General features: G+C 40.9%; 2 protein-coding genes across 3 annotated transcripts in view; one reads left to right on the top strand and one right to left on the bottom strand.

Annotated features, from left to right (window-relative positions):
* Positions 1-5,913, top strand: part of CKMT1A (creatine kinase, mitochondrial 1A) — a 52,317-nt gene extending 46,404 nt beyond the window's left edge. For both annotated transcript variants that reach the window (XM_063448942.1, XM_063448941.1), the window contains 2 exons: positions 4,962-5,087; positions 5,577-5,913. In XM_063448942.1, the coding sequence (XP_063305012.1) occupies positions 4,962-5,087; positions 5,577-5,693 (243 nt within the window). In that variant the 3' untranslated portion in view covers positions 5,694-5,913. The remainder of the gene's footprint in view (positions 1-4,961; positions 5,088-5,576) is intronic.
* A 780-nt stretch (positions 5,914-6,693) lies between these two features.
* Positions 6,694-25,697, bottom strand: part of STRC (stereocilin) — a 49,741-nt gene continuing 30,737 nt past the window's right edge. The window contains exons 20-28 of the mRNA XM_063446293.1: positions 24,618-24,708; positions 23,910-24,084; positions 22,967-23,160; positions 16,021-16,176; positions 15,659-15,801; positions 12,130-12,278; positions 10,499-10,596; positions 8,148-8,295; positions 6,694-6,789 (exon numbers count right to left, since the gene is read on the bottom strand). Coding sequence (XP_063302363.1) covers positions 6,713-6,789; positions 8,148-8,295; positions 10,499-10,596; positions 12,130-12,278; positions 15,659-15,801; positions 16,021-16,176; positions 22,967-23,160; positions 23,910-24,084; positions 24,618-24,708 — 1,231 coding nt within the window. The 3' untranslated portion in view covers positions 6,694-6,712. The remainder of the gene's footprint in view (positions 6,790-8,147; positions 8,296-10,498; positions 10,597-12,129; positions 12,279-15,658; positions 15,802-16,020; positions 16,177-22,966; positions 23,161-23,909; positions 24,085-24,617; positions 24,709-25,697) is intronic.

Genomic DNA, 25,697 nt, shown 5'->3' with positions numbered 1-25,697 from the left:
ACTGGGACAGTCACCACCCCCACAAACTAAAAGCCTCCATTCCCTATAGCTAGTACCTGCGGGCAAGGCGTAATTGCTCGATAGATCAGACCTTTTATAATGAATGTAAAATATTAAGATCTCGTTTTAACGAAATGGGGTATCCCAACCGGGTTTTGAAGAGTGCCTTTCATCGGGTGTGTGACATTGACAGAAACTCTAGTCTCCATTTTACTAAACCAAAATTGGAACAAAAGGCCCCCTGTTGTATCGCTACGTTTGATCAGGGTTGGGGACCTATGTCTAAAATTCTGAAAAGAAATTGGCCAATACTTTCACACAATCCTGCACTTCTCAAAGTATTACCATAACACCCACCTTTAACATCACGTAGACCCAGTAATCTACAAGATCAACTTGTTCAGAGTCATTTAGCATCTCCTTTACCTGCTACGAACTGGTTAACAAACACCAAGGGCACTTACAAATGCGGGCACTGTAAGGCCTGTCAATATATCTTGCCCTCCAAATCAACCACATCCACACAAACTCACATCACTATAGATACGAACGCTTTGGTGAACTGCAGTACCACACGAATAATCTATCTAATTACATGCAGCTGCGGAATCCGATATATTGGAAAAACCTTTCAACAGTTTAGACCCAGAATTTTGCAACACGTAACTTCTATCAACAATACAGTCACACCTACCCCGGTGGCAAGACATATCCTACATTTCCATGATGGCAAACCTGACAACCTAAGATTCCAGGCCATTGAAAAATTACTTCCCAACCCAAGAAAGGGTGACTTTAACAAGATTCTGCTACGTAAAGAATCTCAATGGATTTTTTTCATTCAAGACCCTGGCCCCCCTCGGTCTGAATGAAGAATTCAATTATACACCATTTATACACTAATACATTGTTACCATTGGACTAACTTCCTTATCAATTTATGATTTATCCCAAAAATACTGGCCATCACCTTTGGTTTTTCAAAAGTATAATCTTCTTCTTTAGGTTGACATTTCACCACACTCACAAAAAAAAGCTTTTCTGTTATTAAGTAAAATCATTCAGACTGCAATACTTTATTATGATATTGAAAATAAATCTCACTATCATATACTTTTTTCATACGGTTTTGCCGTTTATAACTCTCCGGACAGCATACTATCATGTGTCATATAACTCATACTGCAACTTTAATCCTTAAACTGCGATCGAGCATATACTGTGTCTCCCATGCCACGTTAAGTAATCGTACCAGTATCCACTGAAAACTTCAACTGAATTATCAACATTGATATACTTTTAGTGGCATTGACTTGGGTCAATATAAACATACATTCATTTCAATGCTAATGATTTATACTCTATTACAGACATAATTATTTTTTTGACACTTGTTCAACAAAATTTGATTTAATACTAGGTCCCTGTCTGCAATAAAACTATCACTTGATATTTTGAGTGAATCAGGCAATTAGACACCGATCCCCTTCGGCATCTTATGTATTCGACTTCAATTTAGGAGGTTCGGGAAGATAGACTTTTTGAGCAATTCCGGCTACCGTACGCTTGCACCTCCCCCTGTTCCCAAACATGACCAATGACGTTCAGGAGCGGGCTTTTTAAACCCTTTCAAACTGGGGAGTCAGCTCCCCCTGATGAGCCTCTAACCCAGGCGAAACGCGCATGGGGATTGACACTTACCCGCATAGGCGTGCGCACGGGGTGTGCCGGGTGTGCCTGGGCACACCCTAATCCCCGCGGCACGCACTATGGTTTGAGTCCTGCAGGAACAGCGTTCCTGCACTTCTTTTGAGCAGGAACGCTGTTCCTGCAGGCACTCAGCGCCCCCAAATGTCCCCCTTACTCCCCCCGTGTTCCCCCTGTCATGTGGGGGGCAAGAGGTGATGGATCCTCCCCCCCTCTCCATATCACGCGCGGCGAGGGAGCTGTGTGCTCTCTGCTTCCTCTCGCCGCGCGCCGTTTGCTGATGCCGGGGGCCGGAATATGACGTCATATTCCGTCTCCCAGCTACAGCAGACAGCCCGCGCGGGAGGAAGCAGACAGCACACAGCTCCCTCTCCGCGGCTGAGATGGAGACAGGTGCCCGCCCCAATGAACCCCAGGGACAAGTCCACGCCAGCACTCCAGGTAGGGAGGCTGGGTGGAGATTTTTTTATTATAAAAATAATAATTTGTGAGTGTGTGTGTCTGTGAATGTGCGTGTCTGTGAATGTATGAGTGTGTGTCTGTGAGTGTGTGTGTATACAACACAAGAGTGTATATTATTTTTTTGGCGGGGTGGGAATCTTGGGAGAGTTGCCACACATTATTCCACAGGACTCATGCAGAGCCGGCGCTATCTGAGTGCCGGCTCTGCTCTAAGCCTCCATGGGCTGGCGGAGAGATCAAAGATCTACCTCACCGGTCAACAGCAGCATGGAGGGAGGCAGGAGAGGACCCAGGGAGCTCTAGAGTTGCCGCAGTAACACTCAGATCTCGTGAGAGTTAACTCTAGCCCCGCAGGCTAGAGTTCACTCTCCACTGGACCAACAGGGATGGCACATGGCAGCAAGGATCCCCCCTCCCTACATAAGGTCAGAAGGGGGGGGGGATATTTACTTATCTGCCCCCACCTCCACAGTCCCTCCAAACATACAGCACACACACATACAGCACCCACAGCACCTACACACATACAGCACACACACAGCACCCTCACACACAGCACACATACAGCACCCTCACACATACAGTACACATACAGCACTCTCCAAACATACAGCACGCTCACACACAACACTCTCAAACACAGTACACTAACAGCACCCTCACAAACACACACACACAAACAGCACCCTCACAAATACACGACACTCACACAAACAGCACCCTCACAAACACAGCACCCTCACAGGACAAACACAAACACCCTCACCCACACATCACACTAACAGCACACACACACAGCACCCTCACACAGCACACACACACACACACACACACACACACACACAGCAGTGTATGTATGTGTGTGTGTGTGTGTGTGTATACACACACACACACACATATATACATATATATATATATACACACACATATACATGCGGCGTGTGTTTGTGCTTTAGGGTGCACACCCTAATGCAATAGGCTGCGCACGCCTATGCTTACCCGGTATTCGGGATTGACACTTACCCGATATTTATGATTATTCCTGTTTCCTTGGTGTCTTTTCCTCTCTGTGATTATATTTACCGCCGGCTATATCATACAGCCGTATGGGACTCCCATAATCTTGACGGTTGACCGCCGTCCTAGTGAAACAGGGTAATCTAATACCGACCAGGGTTTCCTCTTCACGACTAATTTAAATCTGCAGTACTCTGACAGTACAAACTGTTTCAATCTATATACAGTGATTAGACTCAAATCTTTATTCTATACTACTTTGCTATACAAGGTGCCCACAAAGGCACTATTCTTACTACTTTATTCTTTACCATTTACTTTTAATAGCCCTACGGTTATATATTATATACATGTGGGTCACTGTTTTTGCGTAACTTCAGTTCCCACCATCAATGTATATAAGTAGCAAGCTTGTATGTTTTAGGATTTGATATCTGCCAGTACACAACGATCAGGCAGCTGAGTATTTTCAGGCAGCCAAGTCAGCCCATGTCTCCAGCTTTTATGCGGATATTAGCATTAGTGAGACATGTATGGCTTGCTGGTAATTAGTCTGTGTTTTTTAGAAATCTATTTTTTTGGCTGAATTGCCCTTTAGCAACCTGTTGAGCACATTACTTAACTATATTGCTACATGTGTTCCATGCACTCTTGATACATCGGTGCACACTGTTATTGATAGTTGCGTGGAACATATTAAGAGCTACAACATTCAGTATCAGACACATGTCTGATACACTGTTGCACTGACATTTATTGTTGCCCAGACAGTTACTGTCTCATAGGGCTCTTTTGATCCGTTTTGTCAATGTATCTTTTCTTATATATGCGATAATTCTACACTGAGCTCTGGATGATTGTATGATTAAAGGACCACTATAGTGCCAGGAAAACATACTCGTTTTCCTGGCACTATAGTGCCCTGAGGGTGCCCCCACCCTCCGGGACCCCCTCCCGCCGGGCTGGATGGAGAGTAAAGGGTTAAAACTTACCTTTATTCCAGCGCCGGGCGGGGAGCTCTCCTCCTGCTCTCCGCCTCCGTTCCTCCCTTTCGGCTGAATGCGCATGCGCGGCAAGAGCTGCGCGCGCATTCAGCCGGGTCGCATAGGAAAGCATTATCAATGTTTTCCTATGGACGCTTGCGTGCTCTCACTGTGATTTTCAATGAGACAGCCACTAGAGGATTTGGAGGCTGGATTAACCCTATGATAAACATAGCAGTTTCTCTGAAACTGCTATGTTTATAAAAAAAAAAGGGTTAATCCTAGCTGGACCAGGCACCCAGACCACTTCATTAAGCTGAAGAGGTCTGGGTGCCTAGAGTGGTCATTTAATGATACTAGTTTTCCACATGGTTAGGATATTTTCCAGTGGACTAGATATCTTTTTATCTAATACCAGATATTGATATATATATTTTTATGCCAGCTCAGTTTGCTCTTTTCATTATTTACACTTTTATGTGTTATTTCTCACTCCCTTTTCCTTTTATCTATGTTCCTTATGTAGACTGCCGTTATTGACTCGTATTTTTGAGTCAGGTAGCTACAGTTAGGGTTTGTTTTGTTTACTGTATGTGAGTCTTTTCGGTTTAATAAAGTATTTTCGAGATTTTAAAGCAATTATCTTTATTCATATTATTTTTAGGGACAGATCTTCTCCTTTTCTTTTTTGTTACAATCCCATTAGGGTTACCCCCTGTTCTGTCCCCTTGGACTTTTGGCCAACCATTCTTTACCTAATCAAAGTATGCTTTGTCACGTTCCTTTAATCAGGATGCACGTTTCTCTAAAATTCTGGAAAACCTCCGTCTGCAGAAGAGAGGAACAGGAGGAGTAGACACTGCAGCTGTTGGCAGTACGTTCGACATTTCAAACTTGGACCGTTTGGGAAAATCTGAGGTACTATTAACTAAACTTGCGAACTATTCATTGGGATATGTGAATCTCTATGGGGATTTCTTATTTTTCCTTTTGATAATCTTTACATCTGATTAAAAAAATAAAAAATAATGCTTATTCCTTTAACTAACCAGATGGAAACAGGCCAAATTTACCAAGACCAATACGTGTCAACGTGTCAGGAGAATCAAGGCAGATATTTACTCTTTTTTTTTTTTTTTACTCTTGTAAATGAAACTAGTTAAACCACCTGCTGTCAATTAAACAGTCAGGAAAGGTTCCTTTTATTCCACTTTATAGTCTGGCACGCTAGAGCTTTAGGGCTGGGCTTTTCCAAGTGATGCCATTGCAGTAATCGTGGATATATTTGGCTGTGTCACCTTCAGATCCCAATAAGCTTTGTGCAGAAGCTGATTTGTGAGCCAAAAGTATCTCCCCAGGCCTATTAAAGTGTGTGGACCTCTTCTAATCTCCCTCTAATCTCCACAGGTGGAGCTTGTGCAGCTGGTCATCGATGGAGTGAACTACCTTGTTGACTGCGAGAAAAGACTGGAGAAAGGACAAGATATCCGCATTCCTTCACCAGTGGCTCAGTTCAAGCACTAACTTAAAGCCATATACCTCACACATGGAGCATCCAGGACCCCTATTCACTATGATGATAATGGATTTAATAATATTATTCTTTCAGTATTGGGTTACTTATTATCCTAGTGAATAAGGGGGGAAACATTGCAATAGAAGATTAAACATATCTAATTGTGAGCATTGATAAATATCATCAAAATATTGCCACCGGTTCAATAAATGTCACTGCTGTCCTACACTCTGGTTCTTCTTCTGTTTTCTTCTGTTCTTCTTAAAAAAGCCATTCGACTCATGTCGTTTTTGTTTTCATTATGTATTATTTCAGTGGGAGCCTACACAAAGCTTTAGAAATAACCAAATAAATCATAAATAAAGCGACTGAAAGTGCTAGACACACCTGGGTGCCAAATGGATATATGACCACGGACGGCCCAATTAAAAAAATATCCCTACAGTAAGAATAAATGGGGCCCAAACCAGTAATCTGTCTCGGGCCCTAGGGGATCTCAATACTTTACTGGCTTGATATATCATGGTTTTCACCGTGTTTGTCTATGTGATGATGGATCTGTATGAGCTCACATTGCTCAGCACGTAGATTTAACCAAAATCTTTGTTTGAGGCCAATTATCGCATATCTAGAAGATTGATGATGCATATTACGGTGCTATTTTTTTTTTTTTTTAGCATAAAAGACTGCTGCTAAGGTGCACATTGCCTTTGCTCTCTCTTGAGGAGGATTGACCTTCAAGTACATTACTGGATGTCACTTCTTACTTAAATAAAACCTTTGTCTACTTGTCTCCCTAAAACAGCCTTGATTTTGAGTTTCCTCTTTCACCATTCAATTATTAGGAACGTATGTGCTTTTTCCTTGTCAGGTCATTTGGTGAGGGTATCTTGTGTCTGACCAGACTGACTTCAATTGATACTGTAACAGCAATGGAATTTATTATAAATTCACAAAGGACTCTTAACAATTGTTTTACAAAAACATTTCTAAAAATGCCACCTGTTGGTAGGCCTGAAAATGGAGTTTAAATCAGGAACAATAGTGCTGCCAAGAGGTGGAAAGCGGGATTGGAAGGTACTATTGATCCCACGCTGTTTTCACCTGCAAGTAGAAGGAACATATCTGCATTTAAAAAAACAAAAAACTCCTTCAGTTATTATGACAACGCTTTGACAAATATATACACATAGTTAAACACCATACATACGCAGACACAAAGCTATATTTGCTGATTTAATCCTAAAAATGTAATTAATGGTCAACTGATAATTGGTTTGGGCTATAGAGGTACCATAAGTACATGGTCAAAGAGTGTCTGTTTTAACTGATCTCATGCACATGGGCATTATATATTCAAACATAGTATAAGCAAAGTAGTTAGTGTGTGTGAATTTAAAGGAACACTGCGTAAAGGTTGCTTTTTATTTTATTTTTAGTATTTTACTTTTTGAAATTTTTTTTTTTCTTCAACCAAAGTCATTTCAAGGTTCCAGGAAAAACCTGGGGCTTTGGCAGAAAATAAAACGTTATAAACCCTACACTGACAGATAAGTGGGGGTATGTTATGTAATCGGTGGGACCTCTTTCTCTCTACACATGGATCTCCAGGATCTCAGTGTAAGAAAAGCCAGAAACAAGCACATGTTGCACAGCCAGGTATTCAGTGTGATCCCTCCACAATATATATCGAGTAGAGGGCTGTGAAGCAAAGTTCTGTTCCCCATCATCAAGTTACCTGGGGGGGGGGGGGCACCATCCCCTGCACTTCAGTAGCCTTGCTAAGCACACTATAATAGTGATCTTCCCTTTTATATGCAGCAGCTTATTTGTGTAAAATTAAACATAAAAATGTTTATGCTACCTCCCCTATCTGTAGAGATCCAGGGCAGAAGAATCCCACATATGGGGCTACAGCCCCAAAGCACCTGCCTAACAACCCCTATGCTTTCAAACATTTTATAGATCTAACCCACCAAAAATATGTATTCCTTCTTTTGTCAAGCAGACTTTACTGTGTGTTTAGGTATAGATGCAAGTGTGTGTTTATGTAATGTAGCACTTTTGTATATGTATATACACTGTTATATGTGTTTTGTATGTATTTGATATATTAGTATCAGTATACACGTATGTGTGTGATTTTGTGTGCTTTATTATGTTATATTTGTATACAGGTATGTCAAAATATGCAAGTACTATCAAACGTACAAATACTCTAATACATCATCAATAAATACTTATTCGATAGTATATCTCAGTATACAGACACCTGCCTCATTCATGACAGCAGTGTCACAGTGTGACATAATGCACCTTCCTGACAATAAGAGCATTAGGTGTGCTTACAGCGTGTCAGGTGGAATTTAATTCTACTGCTTACAATTGGCACACATGGCAGCTACATGCCATCTCTGTTGGCACATTGGTATGTGTCTGTATTTGTAATGTGAGCTGTTTACCCCTGGGATCCTGATGAATTTCTCCCTCATACTGTGCACTAGAGATGGCCTGTCTTTGCTGGTAGCTGAGATGATGATATTGTTCCAGTGTCACCGCTGTGGCCTGGTCACTGGTGAAGAAGGAAAGCTGAGCCGGACTGAAGACCACCTGAGAAGCACAAAAAAAAAAATATCCTGTCATTGACAGTCCTATTATGAACTGAATATTACTGATCGTTTTTATCCTACTTATCAAACACATGATTCCATCTGTCTGTTTGATTTTCCAGAGAATATAAATAGAACTGTTCACACACAATCAATTATCTTCAAGGGATCTGTGGATTTTTCAAAATCATTTCTAAATGTATTCGTATAACATTTTGTACAACTTTTATACAAGCGGGAAATAACTATATATAAATATAGTGCATTCAAAATAATACAAAAAACCCCCCCAAAACAACAAATATTACTGCTGTGGTGTGTAGGTTCTATAAGGTAACTGCAGCTTCAGATAGATCCTTCCATCATGGTAGGTGCACCATAAATCAAAAGCCTCTCTCATTCCTGTCGAGCAGAGGTTTACGGTACATTGCTCAAAAGCAGTTTCACTTATCATATGGGATGAGTGGAATTGCTCAGTAAACTGATAGCAGAAGTATCATGGCTTTTTATCAGTTTGACATGGCTGTTGAACTTCAAGGATATAACCTGTAATCATAAATGTAGATGGCATTACCAGAGTCTACATCTTAAAGGACCACTGTAGGCACCCAGACTACATGCATGCGCATTTAGCCGAGGAGGAGGAGAGAAGCCGGAGAGCTCCCCGCCCGGCACTGGAGGAAGAGGTAAGTTTAACCCCTTTCTCTCCATCCAGCCGGGCAGGAGGGAGACCCTGAGGGTGGGGGCACCCTCAGGGCACTATAGTGCCAGGAAAACAAGTATGTTTTCCTGGCACTATAGGGGTCCTTTAATTACCACCTCAATCTCACAGTTGCAAAAAAAGTGTGTGATCCCATTTGGAATTACCAGAATTTCTTCACTAATTAAAAATAAATCAGTGGTCTGATCTTTGTCTAAGTCCCAATGATAGACATGCACAGTGTGACTAAACTAATAACAGAGAAACGATTGTACTTCTCAAATGTTTATTGAAGACATTGAGTAATCATTCACAGTCCAGGCCGGAAAAAAAGATGAACCCTGGGATTAAGTAAGTCGCAGACATTCTTTAAAATTTGAAATGTACATCTCTTTGTGTGTTATTAGTTTAGTCATATTTTGTCTATAATACATTTTTCTTTCAACTTTACCTATCCAACCCCATCTCATAAGTTCATGCCCGTTCTCACAATCTCACTCCATTTCATATCTCAGCCAATTTATTATTTCACTGGATTGATTACTTCTTAAAATGATTCCTTTCCAAGTGTGTTACCACAAATTAAAATGTGATTTACATTAAATGCAGTTACCATAAAAATATTTAATTCACCAACTGTTAGCTGAGTTCTGGAAGGGAATATGCACTCTGATCAAAAACCATATGCACATCACCTTGTGTCTTAAGTCAGAAATGTATCTGCTCAGTATGTTTCCCCTTTAAAATATCCAAGTTACAATTAAACCTCATTCTCCCTATCTCACTAGTGGTAAGGCTCGGTATAGCACAGAAATGGAGGTTGTCGTCCCCTCCAAACATACAACAAGTGAAGGCAAAATTGACCTAATCATGTAAGTATGAAGAAATGTCATACAGATTAATTGTGAAAGCGCTTATACACCAAGAGGTGTGGGGGGAGTGATTGTCAAACAGAGATTAAATGTGCAAGGGAGTTTTGGAGGAGGACTGCAGGGAGCCTGGGGGTCGGTTTTGCAGGGCTCACCAGAGTTGAGGAAGACCAAATTATGGGTCTGGGAGGATCAGCACACCAATACATGTTTCTGAGATAATTTTAGGTCAACCCGTTGACGTTTATTTCTTTCCATTGTTTTCTTTTCATCTATTTATTCCCTTGTTTCTTTTCCTAATTTTTCTTTTTCAACAAAAAGTGGGAGAATCAGATGGTAGGTAGGTCTGCACAAAGATCTAGAAATGCTGTGCATCAATATCTTGCCAGTTTATAAATTCCCGGCAGGTGAAGCGCAGTCAATTCTAGATTTTACTTGGGAAGTCTCCCGTATAAAGTGGTTGTGGATAATGGTAATCTTCAAAAAGGTACTCGAATGTATCAAACCATAGTTGTCTATGTTACAACTCTATAGAACTTCCGATAAAGATTAAACATGAAAAAAGGTTTAATTCATACCAGTCATCTATCACCCAATACATTCTTTAATAAATGGTTTCAGAAATGCACACTTACAGAAAACTTTGGTGCTGGAATAAGGGTGATGGCATCGGGAGTCAATCCTTGAATCTGGTCTCTTATCAGGGAAGACAGGACAATGTCTGGAAGGCCAGCTAATTAGTTACAGGAATAAATAGTCAAAAGGCAAATTAGCTCAGAGTATAGTTAATTGTCTCTCTTTATGACATGCTTTGCTTCATTACACTTCTTTGTTATAGCAAATTAACCATATTAGAATTTGGTCATTAATATCAATTTGGCAGTCATTACACATAGGTTACAATGCAAAATAAGCAATTTATAGGAATATTCTGAGAGTAAAAATAAATATATTTATTTGTAACCTTCATGTGTTCCTTTCTTTTTTTAGGTTTAGGCCTCCCACAAAAATAATAATAATTATTATTATTATTTGGGAGCTATTAACAGTTTAATTGATATGCTTTTGTTAAGAAGTAAGTTTTCAATGATTTTTTGAATGAGTGGAGACTGGGTAAAAGTCTAACAGAGAAGGGAAGGGAGTTCCACAGAAAAGGTGCTGCCCTGGAGAAGTCTTAAATACGAGCATCAGAGGTGGGAGAACAGACAGAGGGTAGATGTAGTTCTTCGGTAGAGTGTAGGGGCCTCGACAGGACATACTTGTGTATTAGGGAGGATAGATAGGTGGGACCAGCATTATGTAGATTTTAAAGAATGAACCAGAATTTTAAATTGAGAGCCCTACATCTTATGGGAAGCAAATGCAGGGACTGACAGAGGGGGGCACCTGGGGAGGCGTAGGAGGTGCGGACGGGCAGACAGGAAGATAAGCCTTGCCACGGAACAAAAAACAACCCACAATTTAATTTAGCTGTAGCCCAGCATAGAGGCAGCTGCTGAGTAAAGTCCTATATAACATACCTGATACCCTCAGTACAATCCAATGCTTCTCAAAGAGAATCATTGGGAACCTATGACACATTTGTGACAATAGCATGTTTTAGTGGCTATGGATCTAGGGGTGCCATGGAACCCCCTTGTAAGAAGTCAAACTGACTAGAGCATTGACTGAAAACATTTGCTTCCAGGTCTCACTGAGGAATAGTTGAGGTGTGGAGCGGGGCTCAGTGGACCCCATGTAAGAAGTCAAACCCTGCAGGCACCACATAAAAAGTCAAATTGATGTCGGTTGGAGATTTTGGAGGAGGAAAGCGTTTGCAAGGTTTATTACCATGCTACATCTCTATAATATGTATTATAAAGCAAAGAGGTGTTATACTGTGTCTTTAGGTTGTGTATCCATTTGTTATTGAAGACCATGCATAGATATAATCACTCAAGGTACATGAGGTTAAAGCTGTCCCTGTTTCTAAAAGATATGTCCTAGACTCATAGGGTGAGAAGAAAAACTCACAGGCACTCCAAATTCAAGCCGCAGGCAGTTTTATTGTAGCAGAATGTAACGCAACGTTTCGACCGTAAAGGTCTTTTTCAAGCTTGCGGGTCCTGCTCTGGAGCACCCTTGGCCGTTAGGAATGAGTGCGGTTCTCACCATTTACTCTGCTTACTAGACTCATAGGGTAACATTTAGTGATGTTGTTAGTAACACAATGTTGGTACATGTAGAGTACTAGAAATACAATTAGTGTAAATATGAATATTATTACCTGACAGTGTTCCAACCTCCATAAAGATCTCAGGGGCCCATCTACTAACTGTTCCAAACCCCATATGGGATGTTAAGAGTTCAGCCAGCGTTTCCATCTGAGCCTCAGAACATTTCAGTTTCAGAGTACCCACGAACACGGCTGCCTGGCTGTAAGAGTAGAGATCAGAGTATTGCCTTTATTGAACACATGGACGGAGGTTCATTAGATAACAATCTATTTTATTTTTTTGTGATTTGTTTATTTGGCCTGAATAATGCAAACACAAAGTTGAAACAAGACATATCATATTTAAAGCAAAGCTACAATGTGTTTTGGAAACCAATATTGCTAAATCAAGATTTTTTTTTATATAATTCTTTATTTTTGTTGTGCATTATGGGTTACAAGCAATCCTGTTATGCCACGACAGCAGTCACAGGTGTATCAACGTTAACATCGTCATGACAGGTTTAATCTGCACATTTTTTGTGAGTAGGTATGCGTACTAGTACGTGCAATCAACGTTAACAACAAGCGAATTATTAAAAGTTTTGCTTATTAAAACGTACATATCATGGAAAAGTTGGTAGAGAAGAGACAAAGGAGAAGAGAAGAACAAGGTTTGAGCATACAATCTACGTTCAAGGTTATACTAGGTAGTTCACATCATTCGCGTTAATATTGTTATCACTCGCCTTGATACCGTCATCTCTCGCTTTAGTGTGTGTGTGACAGGTTATCTCTCGCTTTAGTGTGTGTGTGACAGGTTATCTGTCGCTTTAGTGTGTGTGTGACAGGTTATCTCTCGCTTTAGTGTGTGTGTGACAGGTTCTCTCGCTTTAGTGTGTGTGTGACAGGTTATCTCTCGCTTTAGTGTGTGTGTGACAGGTTATCTCTCGCTTTAGTGTATGTGTGACAGGTTATCTCTCGCTTTAGTGTGTGTGTGACAGGTTATCTCTCGCTTTAGTGTGTGTGTGACAGGTTATCTCTCGCTTTAGTGTGTGTGTGACAGGTTATCTCTCGCTTTAGTGTGTGTGTGACACATATTTTAGTTTTAAATCAAGCTTAAACATTTGGCTTTAAACACAGATTGGAATTATAAGTATGTTAGAACGGTGTTATAATCACGCTATAAACAATTCAAGTAACGTAAATGCATATCATTTAGCTATATCTGCATAGGTGCAGAGTGGCAGTGCGTGGAGTCGTTTAGCTAGTCAGAATTTTTATACCGGCTATCCTAGCTGTCCTTATCATGAGTGACTAAACATAAAACATAATGCATGAAACTTTGCTTTGCCATTAATCCGCTGGGTGAGAAAAAATAAATAAAGAAAAGATAAAAAATAAATAAAAGATTAATAAACCATCAAGAGCATTGTGCAGTGAGTCCTGCGTTATCAAAGGGGTATTGCCCACTTGTGGCCTGCTTTACATTTCTGCGTCTGGGTACTTCGATGGTATGAGAGTTCAAAGCAGTTCAGACTATGGTTACCCCTGTGGGGCAGTGTTATAGGCCTTTCAGCCTATACCCATTGATGGTAAGTCCTGTGCTCTGTGTCCGCTGGGCTCATCTTTGCTTCCACAGGGCCTGATGTCTCCGCTTCGGGGTTCTGTTTCGGCGGTGTCCCCCATGTGGTGCAGTCGTGCGTACGCTTGCGGTGTTGTCTGGTATAGGGAGATGCTTGTCGTGTTACGCTTGTCGCCGGCGTTTCGGTCAGGTTGGGCATGTGTGGGCGTCGTTTGGTTCGGTGCCCCCTTGTGCCTTGTGTGCTGTTGGGTTCGTGCGCACGGAGGGTTTGGTGCCACTTCCCTCCTCAAGGCCCGGCGGAGTCTGTGGTGCCGGACGGCCATCTTGGAGGCACGGGGTATCTGCACATAGTGGCTGCGCCTCGCTGCAGGACGTATCCATGAGGCCACTATGTATGTAGCTTGGTGGTGAGTCACTCCCCGGTTGTATAAAGCCTCCCTGAGGCCTGTGCAGAGCCAATCAAAGATTTCCAAGGAGGACCTGTGTGTCCTGAGGCTGGTGCCCTGCATTTCAGGCTTAGGCTGTGTGGCCCTTGTTGACAGGGTATGTGAATTTGCTGCCCCGCTTTGTTTCACCTTCATCTTGTTTGCGTTAGAGGTGGGAATGGGTTTTGCAGGCTGCTGCTGATTACCTCGAGTTCGACTGTCGCTAGTGTCCGCCATTTTGGAGGCCCTCACCCCCGGCCTGCTGGTTTCAGCTGTCGGCTCCGACTGCAGGCGTGCAGCAGGGCCAGCTCCATGTGGCGGGGACCGGGATGTGGTCCGAAGTTGGGAGCTGGGAGCGGCCGCCTCCCCAGCCCGCCTAATCTCGTAGGCCCCAGGTCGCCATCTCGGTTCTCCGGCATTGTGAGAGGCATATCGGGTATCTGCAGGTACGTGCTGGTTTCCCCAGGTTGCAGAGATGCAGTGTGCGGGTCCTGTTGCGTATCACCCTCAGATTTTGGGCCGTGAGTGTACCGATCGGCGGGAGCTCCAACAGAGCACGTCTTGCTCGCTTGCCTGTCAGGCTCCGCCCCCCCTAAATCAAGATTTTGATCAAATTGTCCACAAACAATTTATCCAAAACATCTTTATTTTTATTTATTTTTTGTTTCGTTTATCACCACCTTTAATGCAGTGGATATGTTCAATGCCTCTGTTTAAATGTAATTTTTTATTGTGCAGTTCATACAAACTCGAATACAATACAATTATAAGTTCATACTAAAGTTTAAAATAATAAAAGAGTGAACAGAGATGAGAACCATTTTAGTTTTCTAACTAACCTGTTAAGTCAGAAATGTAAAAAATAATTGTATGTAAAAAGAGAGCAATTACATTTAATTACATTAAAGAAAAATCTTCTCAACTAAATATCAAGTCAGCTGGGAAAAAAATTGTCAGAAAAAATAGTTAGTTCTCTGAAACTGCTATGTTTATAGAAGAAAGGGTTAATCCTAGCTGGACCTGGCACCCAGACCACTTCACTAAGCTGAAGTGGTCTGGGTGCCTATAGTGGTCCTTTAAGCACAACAAAGAAACAGCTATGGTAGAGTATATTTAAACATCAGCACAAAACATTTCTGTTTAACATTCATCCTAAGTAGGAGGCATCTAAAGATATATCAAAGAATCTTTCCAGAGCTAGATTTGAGTTTGAAATACTTAATGAAAGTGCATCTGTTGTTATTAGTTAAACCTTCTGCTGTCACTCTTGTGGTGTTCCAAAATATAATAGACACTCCATGTTTTGTTGATTTGGCATCTGTAGAGTTTTGTAATGCTTTCTTCATATGCCCCAGCTGTTGACCAGTGAGAATTATGAAAGGGACACTACCCAATACAAATAGTAAGTAATGAATAAGTTAATATTATATATATGTATGTAGGTCATTTTAGGAAACATAACCCAATCCACACTTCATATTAAATGCGGGTACACACACAGAACAATCAGCTGTACTGCAATTACCATTATTGTATACCACATCATTTTCATACTCTTCATTTATATATCCATCAACCAATCACAAATAACCTGAATTCCTGTTTGTTTATTCTCTTGAGTTCCTCCACGCCCAAACCACAGAGAAGGTGTCCAAGAGCTGAAATCTCCATCAGATCCAGATCAGAAGTGCCCTTTCTGTTCTGCCTGAGAATGTTTGTCACTAATGCCTTCATCTGCAGATAGAAGTTGGACAGTAAAGTCAGGAGCTAATCTACACTTTAGAAGAACCCTAAGCAAAAGATGTTCTTATGCATACATCTCTCATCGTGCTCACATATCTTCATATCAGTCCAAGTGAATATACAAATTGTGGAATTATATATTTTATCCAAACATATGTGCAAACTTTCACAGTAATACCATCTCATATCAAAATCTTTAATAAGACAAACCTGTTTTACGGTCCAACTCTCCATCCTGCCCAGGAAAGATACAACTCCCCAATCTGGAATCTGAATCTCATGGAGGTCCTTCTCACTCATGTAGCTAGTTAGATAGCCCATCTGCAGGATTTGTACCGGACTTATTGTTTTAATTGGGCCAAAGAGCTGTGTAAAACATAAAATCACAATATGTGGAACATCTATATTTATATATATGTATGTATATATATATATGCAATAGCTACATGTCTATTATGAAAAAATGTTTTTAGCTGTGTTGGAATTTAATTGAAATTGTAAAGCAATCAAAAGATCAGATAAAAATGTCGAGAGTAAGTTCTTAAGTTGGCAAAAGGCGAGAGTGGTCTATGGAAGATCAACTGGTCTTGCAGGATCTTCCATAGACCTCTGTGTTGTACTCTTGTGCATGTGCCTGAAGTTCCAGGAGCTGAAGATGGACATCAATTGAGGGAAAGCTTCAGAAAAATATATCTACCTTCAACTTCTCCCCACAGGACTTGCAATACAGACATTTGAACCTCAGGATCTTTGCAAAATGCTTGCAGTTTAGGGATCAAGATCCATGAACTTGTGGCCATAATGGCAACTGATAATGTAGATTCAGTTGCTGTAACTGAGACATGGTATAATGAGAAAAATGGCTGGGATATAGCAATAGCAGGGTACTCTTTATACAGAAAAGACAGGGAAGGCAAGAAAGGGGGAGGGGTGGCCCTGTATGTGAAGGTGTCACGTATTCACCCGCTTATAGAAATGTGGTTAATGACATTTACTGTCCACACAGGAAAAGTTGTGCCGAGCAGCAACCTAATCCACAGAAGGGTTAATGCTGAGCAGCAATTATGCAAATGAAACCTGGTAACTGACTTTGGGGTCAAAGGCTGGTTACAGCCTATCAGAACTAAAGGAGGGGTATTTAGGCCCAGTTCTCATCCTGCTCAGTGCCCTGTCGTGGTTTCCCTTGTGGTTGTCCGAGAGCGCGTTCCTGTTATTAGTTTTCTACCTGGTTTTTGACTTTGGCTTTGTTTATTGACTTCTCTATATTCTGGTATCCTGACTCCTGGCTTTCCTCATCGCTGCGTCCCTTTCTGTGTTCCCTGACCTCGGCTAGTATTTTGACTATTCTATGTATGTTAAATCCGGCCATTCTAAGGACCAGTAATACGTTACTTATTGTCATCCGTGCTATACAGTTCTACGTGCTGGATCAAACAGTAATCCTGACAGAAGGATAGCATAAAATCTAGCCTAATAAAAGTTAGTGAGGTGAACATAGAGTCCGTTTGGGTTATGTTAGAATTTGGTAATCACATACTAACTCGTGTAGGTGTGATTTATAGGCCCTCAGGACAAATAGAAGAGTTAGATAATCTACTAGTTGAGGAAATAGCTAAAATGACTATGAAGGGGGAAGTTATCATCACGGATGACCTTAATCTTCCTGATTTAAACTGGAAAACCAAAATAGCTGCTTGTGCCAGGAGCACATATATTCTAAACTCCCAACAGGGATTGACTCTAAAACAAGTTGTTGAGGAGCCAAATCGTAAAGAGGCCATACTAGATTTAGTGTTAACAGATGGAGATTTGGTATCAGATATTACTGTAGGTGAAAGTTTAGGATCCAGTGATCATCAGTCAGTGTGGTTTAATGTAAGAAGATATAAGAGTCACACCACACAAAAACAACAGTTTTAGACTTTACAAAAAGAGACTTTTCTAAAATTAGAATATGTCAAAGGATTCATTTTTAGACTGGAGCAATTTAAATGGAGTTCAAGAGAAATGTGATTATTTAAAAGTTGCACTGCTGAAGGCAACAGAAAATTGCGTTAGGCTTGTCTGTAAAAGCAAAAAAATTAAGAAACCACAGCGGTACGCCACAGATGTGGCCAATAGTTAAAAAATAAAAGCTAGGATTTTGTAATTATGAAAAAAACCAGAGTGAGGAAGATAGACATATCTATAAGATTAGGCAGAAAGAGGCTAAACAAGTTATAAGTAGAGATGTCGCGAACATAAAATTTTCCGTTCGCAAACGGCGAACGCGAACTTCCGCAAATGTTCGCGAACGGACGAACCGGGCGAACTGCCATAGACTTCAATGGGCAGGCAAATTTTAAAACCCACAGGGACTCTTTCTGGCCACAATAGTGATGGAAAAGTTGTTTCAAGGGGACTAACACCTGGACTGTGGCATGCCAGAGGGGGATCCATGTCAAAACTCCCATGGAAAATTACATAGTTGATGCAGAGTCTGGTTTTAATCCATAAAGGGCATAAATCACCTAACATTCCTAAATTGTTTGGAATAACGTGCTTTAAAACATCAGGTATGATGTTGTATCGATCAGGTAGTGTAAGGGTTACGCCCGCTTCACAGTGACAGACCAAACTCCCCGTTTAACGCACCGCAAACAACCGCAAACAGTCCATTGGCACAACCGCAAACTCCCCATTTGCACAAGGTTGGATACCAAGCTAGCCTTGTCCTCACTGATGTCATTGAAGGTCTCTTCCTCCACCCAGCCACGTACAACACCAAGGGTCCCCCAAAGGTGACAACTAGCCCCCTGTATTTTTTTTTTTAAATGTACACTACTGTTACACCAGATATGAGTTGCACTGGTGTGACACTGTGCCCTGGCAGGCCCTGAAACGCACACGTGTGAAGGAAACTGACTTCTATTATTTCACAGTCAAATTTCTAGTTTTTTTTTTTAATGTACACTACTGTTACACCAGATATGAGTGGTGGCACCGGGCAAGTTGGCACATTATACGCAGTGAGCCTGACACACACGCTGGCAGGCAGGCAGGCAACTGCAATTAGATTACAAAAAAAAAAGCAGACTGATGTTTTTTTGGGGTGCTGTCCTTACAGCAGAGATCAGATGAGTCCTTCAGGACTGTAGTGGACACTGAATACACTAGCCTAGCTATCGATTTCCCTATTAAATCAGCAGCAGCTACACTGTCTCTCCTCTCACTAAGAATGCAGCTTCCGGGGGACGGGGCGTAGCTGTCATGGAGGAAAGACGCACTTCGTGTGAGCTCCCTCAATATCTCACTTTAAGCAGCTATCAACAAGCGAATTTCACCCCAGAAGGGGATGACCCAGCAATGTTGCTCCTACCTGACCGACCCGACATGCTTAATAGCGGTCAGCAACTCGACAGAGTCTTACTTAGCTCCGCGTGGCAAGTGTGGCCTGGTGCTCACCGGGCGGGAGAGGCGGCCGATCTCCCGATCCTGGGATGCCCAGGAGCAGCTACTTCCCATCAGGAGCTCCGTTACCCCCCCCCCCTCAGACCGCTGGGGGTTATCCCGGTCCATCCCTGAGAGGCTGTCTGGAGCTAATGGACGCACAGAGCACAGCCGCCCAGGCTGACATACTCATCTGCGACTCTCCCAATATGGCGGCAGCCGCGTGTCCTCCTGGTACCAGCAAAGCATGGCAGGATATTGAGTCTAAGCTGGACAGACTCTTTAATCAATTTTGGAAGCAAATAACAAGCAGGAAGCCCCAACAAGCTCCACCACAGCTAAGCGAAGCAGTCCCCATTAAAATCCACCAACACAAAAGGCGTCGAAGACGGGACCGGAGGCACAAACAGAAATGCAGAGCCTGCCCCATGTCAAGCACTCGCCTCCACCTTAAGGCACCACAATCCCGCACCGGACGCGAAGCACCACCGGGACAGATCCGACCACCCGACAAAACAGGCTTCCACCACCTCAAGCCGCGAACCTGTCACTCAGCCAGAGACTTGCCTTTGTTGTTCCAGGTATCAGGGACTCCCAGGGTCTGCACTTGGCGCCCAGAAGGGATCGGATGAGCACAAGCAGTAAACAGCAGCCTGCCAAGCATGTCCCACTATAGCCGATCCTCCACACCATGCCTTTGATCACATGAACTGCTCTCTGCACATTAACTAATCGTAAAGTAGCGTTTAAACATGTCATTATTTCACCTCCTAAAGAGTTTATTGTCGTAGTTCCTTACATGCCTTTACCTTAACCGTTCATGTATTATGTTATTCACTAGTCTCATCTCATGGGGCGACTCACACTTGATTTATAACTAGTGGTGGAGCTGCTGATATAAATACACAGTTGATAACGTGCAAGCTACACCCTAAACATGACAGCCATCTTTCACAACAATGTACTGCTATATACTCATACCCTCAGTGCCACTAGCCATGATATACGCATGCTCAGCCTAGCATGCTCAAATATAACACACTTCTGTCTAAAAAATAAAAAATAAAAAAAATACAAAAAAAAATAATACAAAAAAAAAAAAATACAGCTTCCGAAAGAATCTAAAATGGATGCTGTCCAGGAGGTGGCAGGGTCTGGGAGGGAGGGTCTGCTGCTGATTGGCTGGGATGTGTCTGCTGACTGTGAGGTACAGGGTCAAAGTTTACTCAATGATGACGAATAGGGGGCGGACCAAACATCGCATATGTTCGCCATCCGTGGCGAACGTGAACAAGCTATGTTTGCTGGGAACTATTCGCCAGCGAACATCTCTAGTTATAAGAGCTTCCAAATCACACAGAGAAGCAGAGAAGAAAATAGCACAGTAAGTAAAAAAAAATGGGGCAAAACATTTTTTGATACATAAATAAGAAAAGAAAAGTGAAACAAGGATTAGTTAGATTAAAAACAAAAGAAGGAAGGTATGTAGAAGAGGATAAAGGTGTAGCTGATTGCCTCAATTAATATTTTTGTGCAGTATTTACAGATGAAAATGAAGGAAAGGGGCCTCAGTTAGGAAAAAGGACAAATGAGTAATTTGTTACATGTGAGTTTACAGAGGAAGAGTTTCTATTTCAACTGTAAAAAGTAAAGACAAATAAGTCAATGGGACCTGATGGAATACACCCAAAGTTGCTTAGTGGTGTACTAGCAAAACCATCAACAGATTTATTTAACCAATCATTGTTCAAAGGAGTAGTCCCAGAAGATTGGAAGTTAGCAAATTTTGTGCCCATTCACAAGAAAGGTAGTTGGGAGTCGGGCAACTATAGGCCAGTAAGCCTTACTTCAGTAGTGGGGAAAGTAATGGAAACCTTGTTAAAGGATAGGATTGTTGAACATCTAAAATCACATGGATTTCAAGATCAGAGACAACATGGGTTTACTTTAGGGAGATCATGCCAAACTAATCTTTTTGATTTTTGGATGGGGTAACAATATTGTTGAATGGGTAAGGCAGTGGCTGAGTGACAGGCAACAGAGGATTGTAGTCAATGGAGTATATTCGTAGCATGGTCTTGTCACCAGTGGGGTACCTCAGGGATCTGTACTTGAACCCATTCTCTTTAATATTTGTATTAGTGATATTGCAGAAGGTCTTGATGGTAAGGTATGTCTTTTTGCTGATGATACTAAGATACGTAACAGGGGGGGATAAGCCAAATGACAAATGATTTAGGTAAACTTATCCCCAGGAGGGATAAGCCAAATGACAAATGATTTAGGTAAACTAGAAAAATGGTCAGAGTTGTGGCAACTGACATTTAATGTGGATAAGTGCAAGATAATAGATTTTGGACGTAAAGAGTACAGAATATTTGAGGAAAGGGATTTAGGGGTAATTATTTCAGATGACTTAAAGGCAGGCAGACAATGTAATAGAGCAGTTGTACAGAACACTAGTGAGACCTCACTTGGAGTATTGTACGCAGTACTGGAGACCGTATCTCCAGAAGGATATTGATCCTTTAGAGAGTGTTCAGGGAAGGGCTACTAAACTGGTTCATGGATTGCAGGATAAAACTTACAAGGAAAGGTTAACTTAACATGTATAGCTTGGAGGAAAGACGAAACAGGGGGGATATGATAGAAACATTTAAATACATAAAGGGAATCAACACAGTAAAGTAGGAGACTATATTTAAAAGAAGAAAAACTACCACAACAAGAGGACATAGTCTTAAATTAGAGGGACAAAGGTTTAAAAATAATATCAGGAAGTATTACTTTACTGAGAGGGTAGTGGATGCATGGGATAGCCTTCCAGCTGAAGTGGTAGAGGTTAACACAGTAAAGGAGTTTAAGCATGCGTGGGATAGGCATAAGGCTCTACTAACTATAAGATAAGAACAGGGACTAATGAAAGTATTTAGAAAATTGGGCAGACTAGATGAGCTGAATGGTTCTTATCTGCCGTCACATTCTATGTTTCTAAGGTGACAGAGCCACTTTTGTGTTATTTTGCAGTGGACTTTGCTCAGCTAGTGGATTTTGTTCCTTTGTCAAAGAGCTGCAGCCCTTCGACATTGGTTTGTTTCCAAGTAATGTACAAGTTCTAAATGCAATAAATATAAAAACAGGCAATTATTTAACTTTTGCATTAATATATATTTAAGTGTACATATTGCAAAATATTTTAAATAACCCAATAACTAAGTGATTCTTCTATATACAATACGAACTAAATGGTTACATTCCTAACAAAGGAACAATATATCATTTAGTTCTTAATCTTTTCAGGCTTCTTTTAGTCGCTTTATTAGATTGCAACCTCTTCACGCCCCCTATGAAGGTGACTAGAACATGATAATACTACATGTGGTTATGGTACCTATAAAGCCACTTTTTTGGAATAGGTCTAGACACCATGGGATCTAGGTAATTCTCTTCTGCATTTTTCATATGCCTCAGACTTGGACCATATTTATTATATTAAAGTCCAGAGTCCGAGTTTAGTATATGCATTGAAGAGTACATAAGACCGGAGGTAGCCATTAGGCTTGATTAGTCTTGTATCTATTCATGACCATTACCTTTTTTTGATACTTACCTTTATCATTTCATTGTATTTGCTTTTCTACTATTTAAATACTTTTCCAGTTGATACTCGTGGCTCTGGGTTTTTATCCAGTGACCAGAGGATCTATTTGTAAATAACCCAATATACCTGCTTTATTTTTGCCAGCACAGCTTTTGCCTGATGAGGCGTGAGATCCATATCTTCACTTATTAAGCTCAGGCAGTCTTCGAAGTCAGGCAGCGTCATCCCACTAATCTGAGAAGGGCTCCACGCAGAGGGTAACGTTACTCTCATGTCTGCACAGCTTGGGACAGGTTCTGTGGAAACAACTACCATACTCACTATTGCAGAGGCCACAAAAACATAAATGACCAGTTCACAGTGGGCATGGGGGCTACTGTTTTCCCATTGGTGGATTTTTATATCTTTACTGAGTATGTTTGCACTTTTATAGAAAATTCCATACAAAGATTTAGTGAGTCAAGTCATATCTATGTGACTGTCTTTTAAGGGAAATAATTTTTAATTTGTGGACATGCTCATTCATGGTGAGCACTACATTAATGTGAACTAATTTGACTGCAGTATGGACTCAAATGTGGTGCTTCACAAATTCACAAGCTAGAGTGGAGATCAAATTATGTACCCTGATTGAGGAGCACCTCTTATTGATTCACTGTCTAGTGACGTGGCCCTTTCCAAGGAACCGGAACTGGGTGTTAGGTGATTTGCACATTGCTCTGATTCATGTTAGTGCCTAGTTCTGTAGGTAGCACTGACAATAAACATGCGGAACTGTAGATGCAGAGCACATGATGTACCACCCACTGGATACCTTGTAGAGGAAGAAACAAGAGAGGCACAAGAGGTGGGGAAAATAGACCAAAGGAAGATGTGGGCATAATAGAGCAATAAACTCAGGTTTAATTGCATAAGGTAAAGAACTAGTTACAAAAAAATAGAAAAAAAGAAAAAAGAAAGTAAGAAACAAAAACAAAACACAAGGAGTTAATATAGTAAGCAAACAGTAACATCAATCAACACAGAAGTGAAGGTTTTATTATACACAAAGTATATGGGCATCTCTCACCTCGAGTACCTCTATAGATGCTCTTTGTTATGGCTGAGGTCAGTATCAGTCTGTTTCTCCTCATCCTGTCCATAAGGCTTGTGTTTTCCTTCATGCAGATACGTCCAATTTCATCTTCCTCCCACACCCTCTGGCTCTCCAGAAGCCATTCAAGAGTATCTTGACCCAACACATTCTAGTAATAGGACAACAGATTAGAAATATATATGATAGTTAAAACTAACAATGTGATTGGCTGGCAATGATGACAATGTGAGCATTCTTAATTCTTTATCTTCCCTACCATGTTCTTTATCATTTTATTAAAACTGAGAATAATTAGTTTCAAAATGTCCAACAGGAAAAAGTCAACCATGCTTTCAGTGTGGCTACTATGACCGTGACATTTAAATTAAAGTTTAACCCCTTAAGGACCAAACTTCTGGAATAAAATGGAATCATGACATGTCACACATGTCATGTGTCCTTAAGGGGTTAAATTCACTTTCAAATCTCACTTTGGCAAATAGCCCTGATTGAGAGAAAGAAAGGGGTCCTGGCAGAGAAATGTATTTCCATAATTTATATTGAACTGAAACCAGAAACGGCATAATTTATACTAAAATAGATTAAAGGGACAATTATATCGACTCAGCTATTCAGGCCTAACTTTTGCAAATCAAATGTTTGATTTGCAACAATCAAATGTTTGGTGAATAAGTCTCTTACCTTGGGGAGTGAATGAATATATTGTGTTGGTAAGAAGAATAACAACCTTCCCATATGCACTATATCCTTCTTAGTCCAGTACAGTGGATTCCTGTAGGATGTAAAATACAGCATGTATATGTCTGTTTAATTAGTCAGATTATAATTAGGTCAGTGTAATTTAAAAAAAAAAAAAGCAGTACAGATACAGACTGTTGCTGATTTTGTAATAGATATTATACTAAGGTAGCCCTAAGCACGTGTGTGGTCTTCCTACATTCTGACCTAGATCATAATATTTCTTTAACAATCTCAGCCCATTTACAATCACACCATTCTGACATTTTTTAACAACACTTTCCATCCAAAGTGGGACACATGAGACTACATGAGGGCCAGAGTAGACAGCAAAAGAGGTAAAGGATGTCAAAAGAGAAACAGAGAGGTACATTTAAATATTTAGATGGATTCTCTCCACTGCAACCTCCTCGCCCCCCAAATAAAATAAATAAAAAATATATATATATATTACTGTTTAGTTGATATACCCCAATAGAAGCATGCATGCATTTAACTATATATTAGGTATATCTAAAAACAGCTTGGAAGAGCTGTAGATCTCTTCTCGGTAGCCTTTGCAAACCCTCCCCTTCTAAACCCACTTTCTGCATCTGTTCAATCACAGACTTCCCAATTCAGCTCAATGAAAATTCTTTGCAATTGCTGCCTCTTGAGCTTAGTTCCACTTAGCTAAACTACCAGGAAGTAACAGGGCCGGTTGTCTGTAGCCATCAGTGTGTAGCAAGCTAAATACACAAAAGTCCTAATTTCTATTGAAAATCTGCATTTTTTGAAAGAGGAGAAAAAAAGGACACTCTTCAATAAAGTGATTTTTTTTTTTAAATTTAGGCCAAAACAGATGAATTAGAAAAATACTGTTTTCAGTTTAGCTATTCTGGCCTTAAAGTTGAAATTGATTTTAAATTCCCAGCAATTCTCACTTTAGTGAATATCTAACCCTGAAAAGTGAGAACTGTCTGGAATTCAAACTGAATTTCAAATCTAAATTTAAAATAGCCAAACTGGAAAAATGTTGCACAG

The sequence above is a fragment of the Pelobates fuscus genome, chromosome 3, assembly GCF_036172605.1.
Source record: "Pelobates fuscus isolate aPelFus1 chromosome 3, aPelFus1.pri, whole genome shotgun sequence".
Taxonomy (NCBI): domain Eukaryota; kingdom Metazoa; phylum Chordata; class Amphibia; order Anura; family Pelobatidae; genus Pelobates; species Pelobates fuscus.
This window is presented reverse-complemented; position numbering and strand designations above follow the sequence as displayed.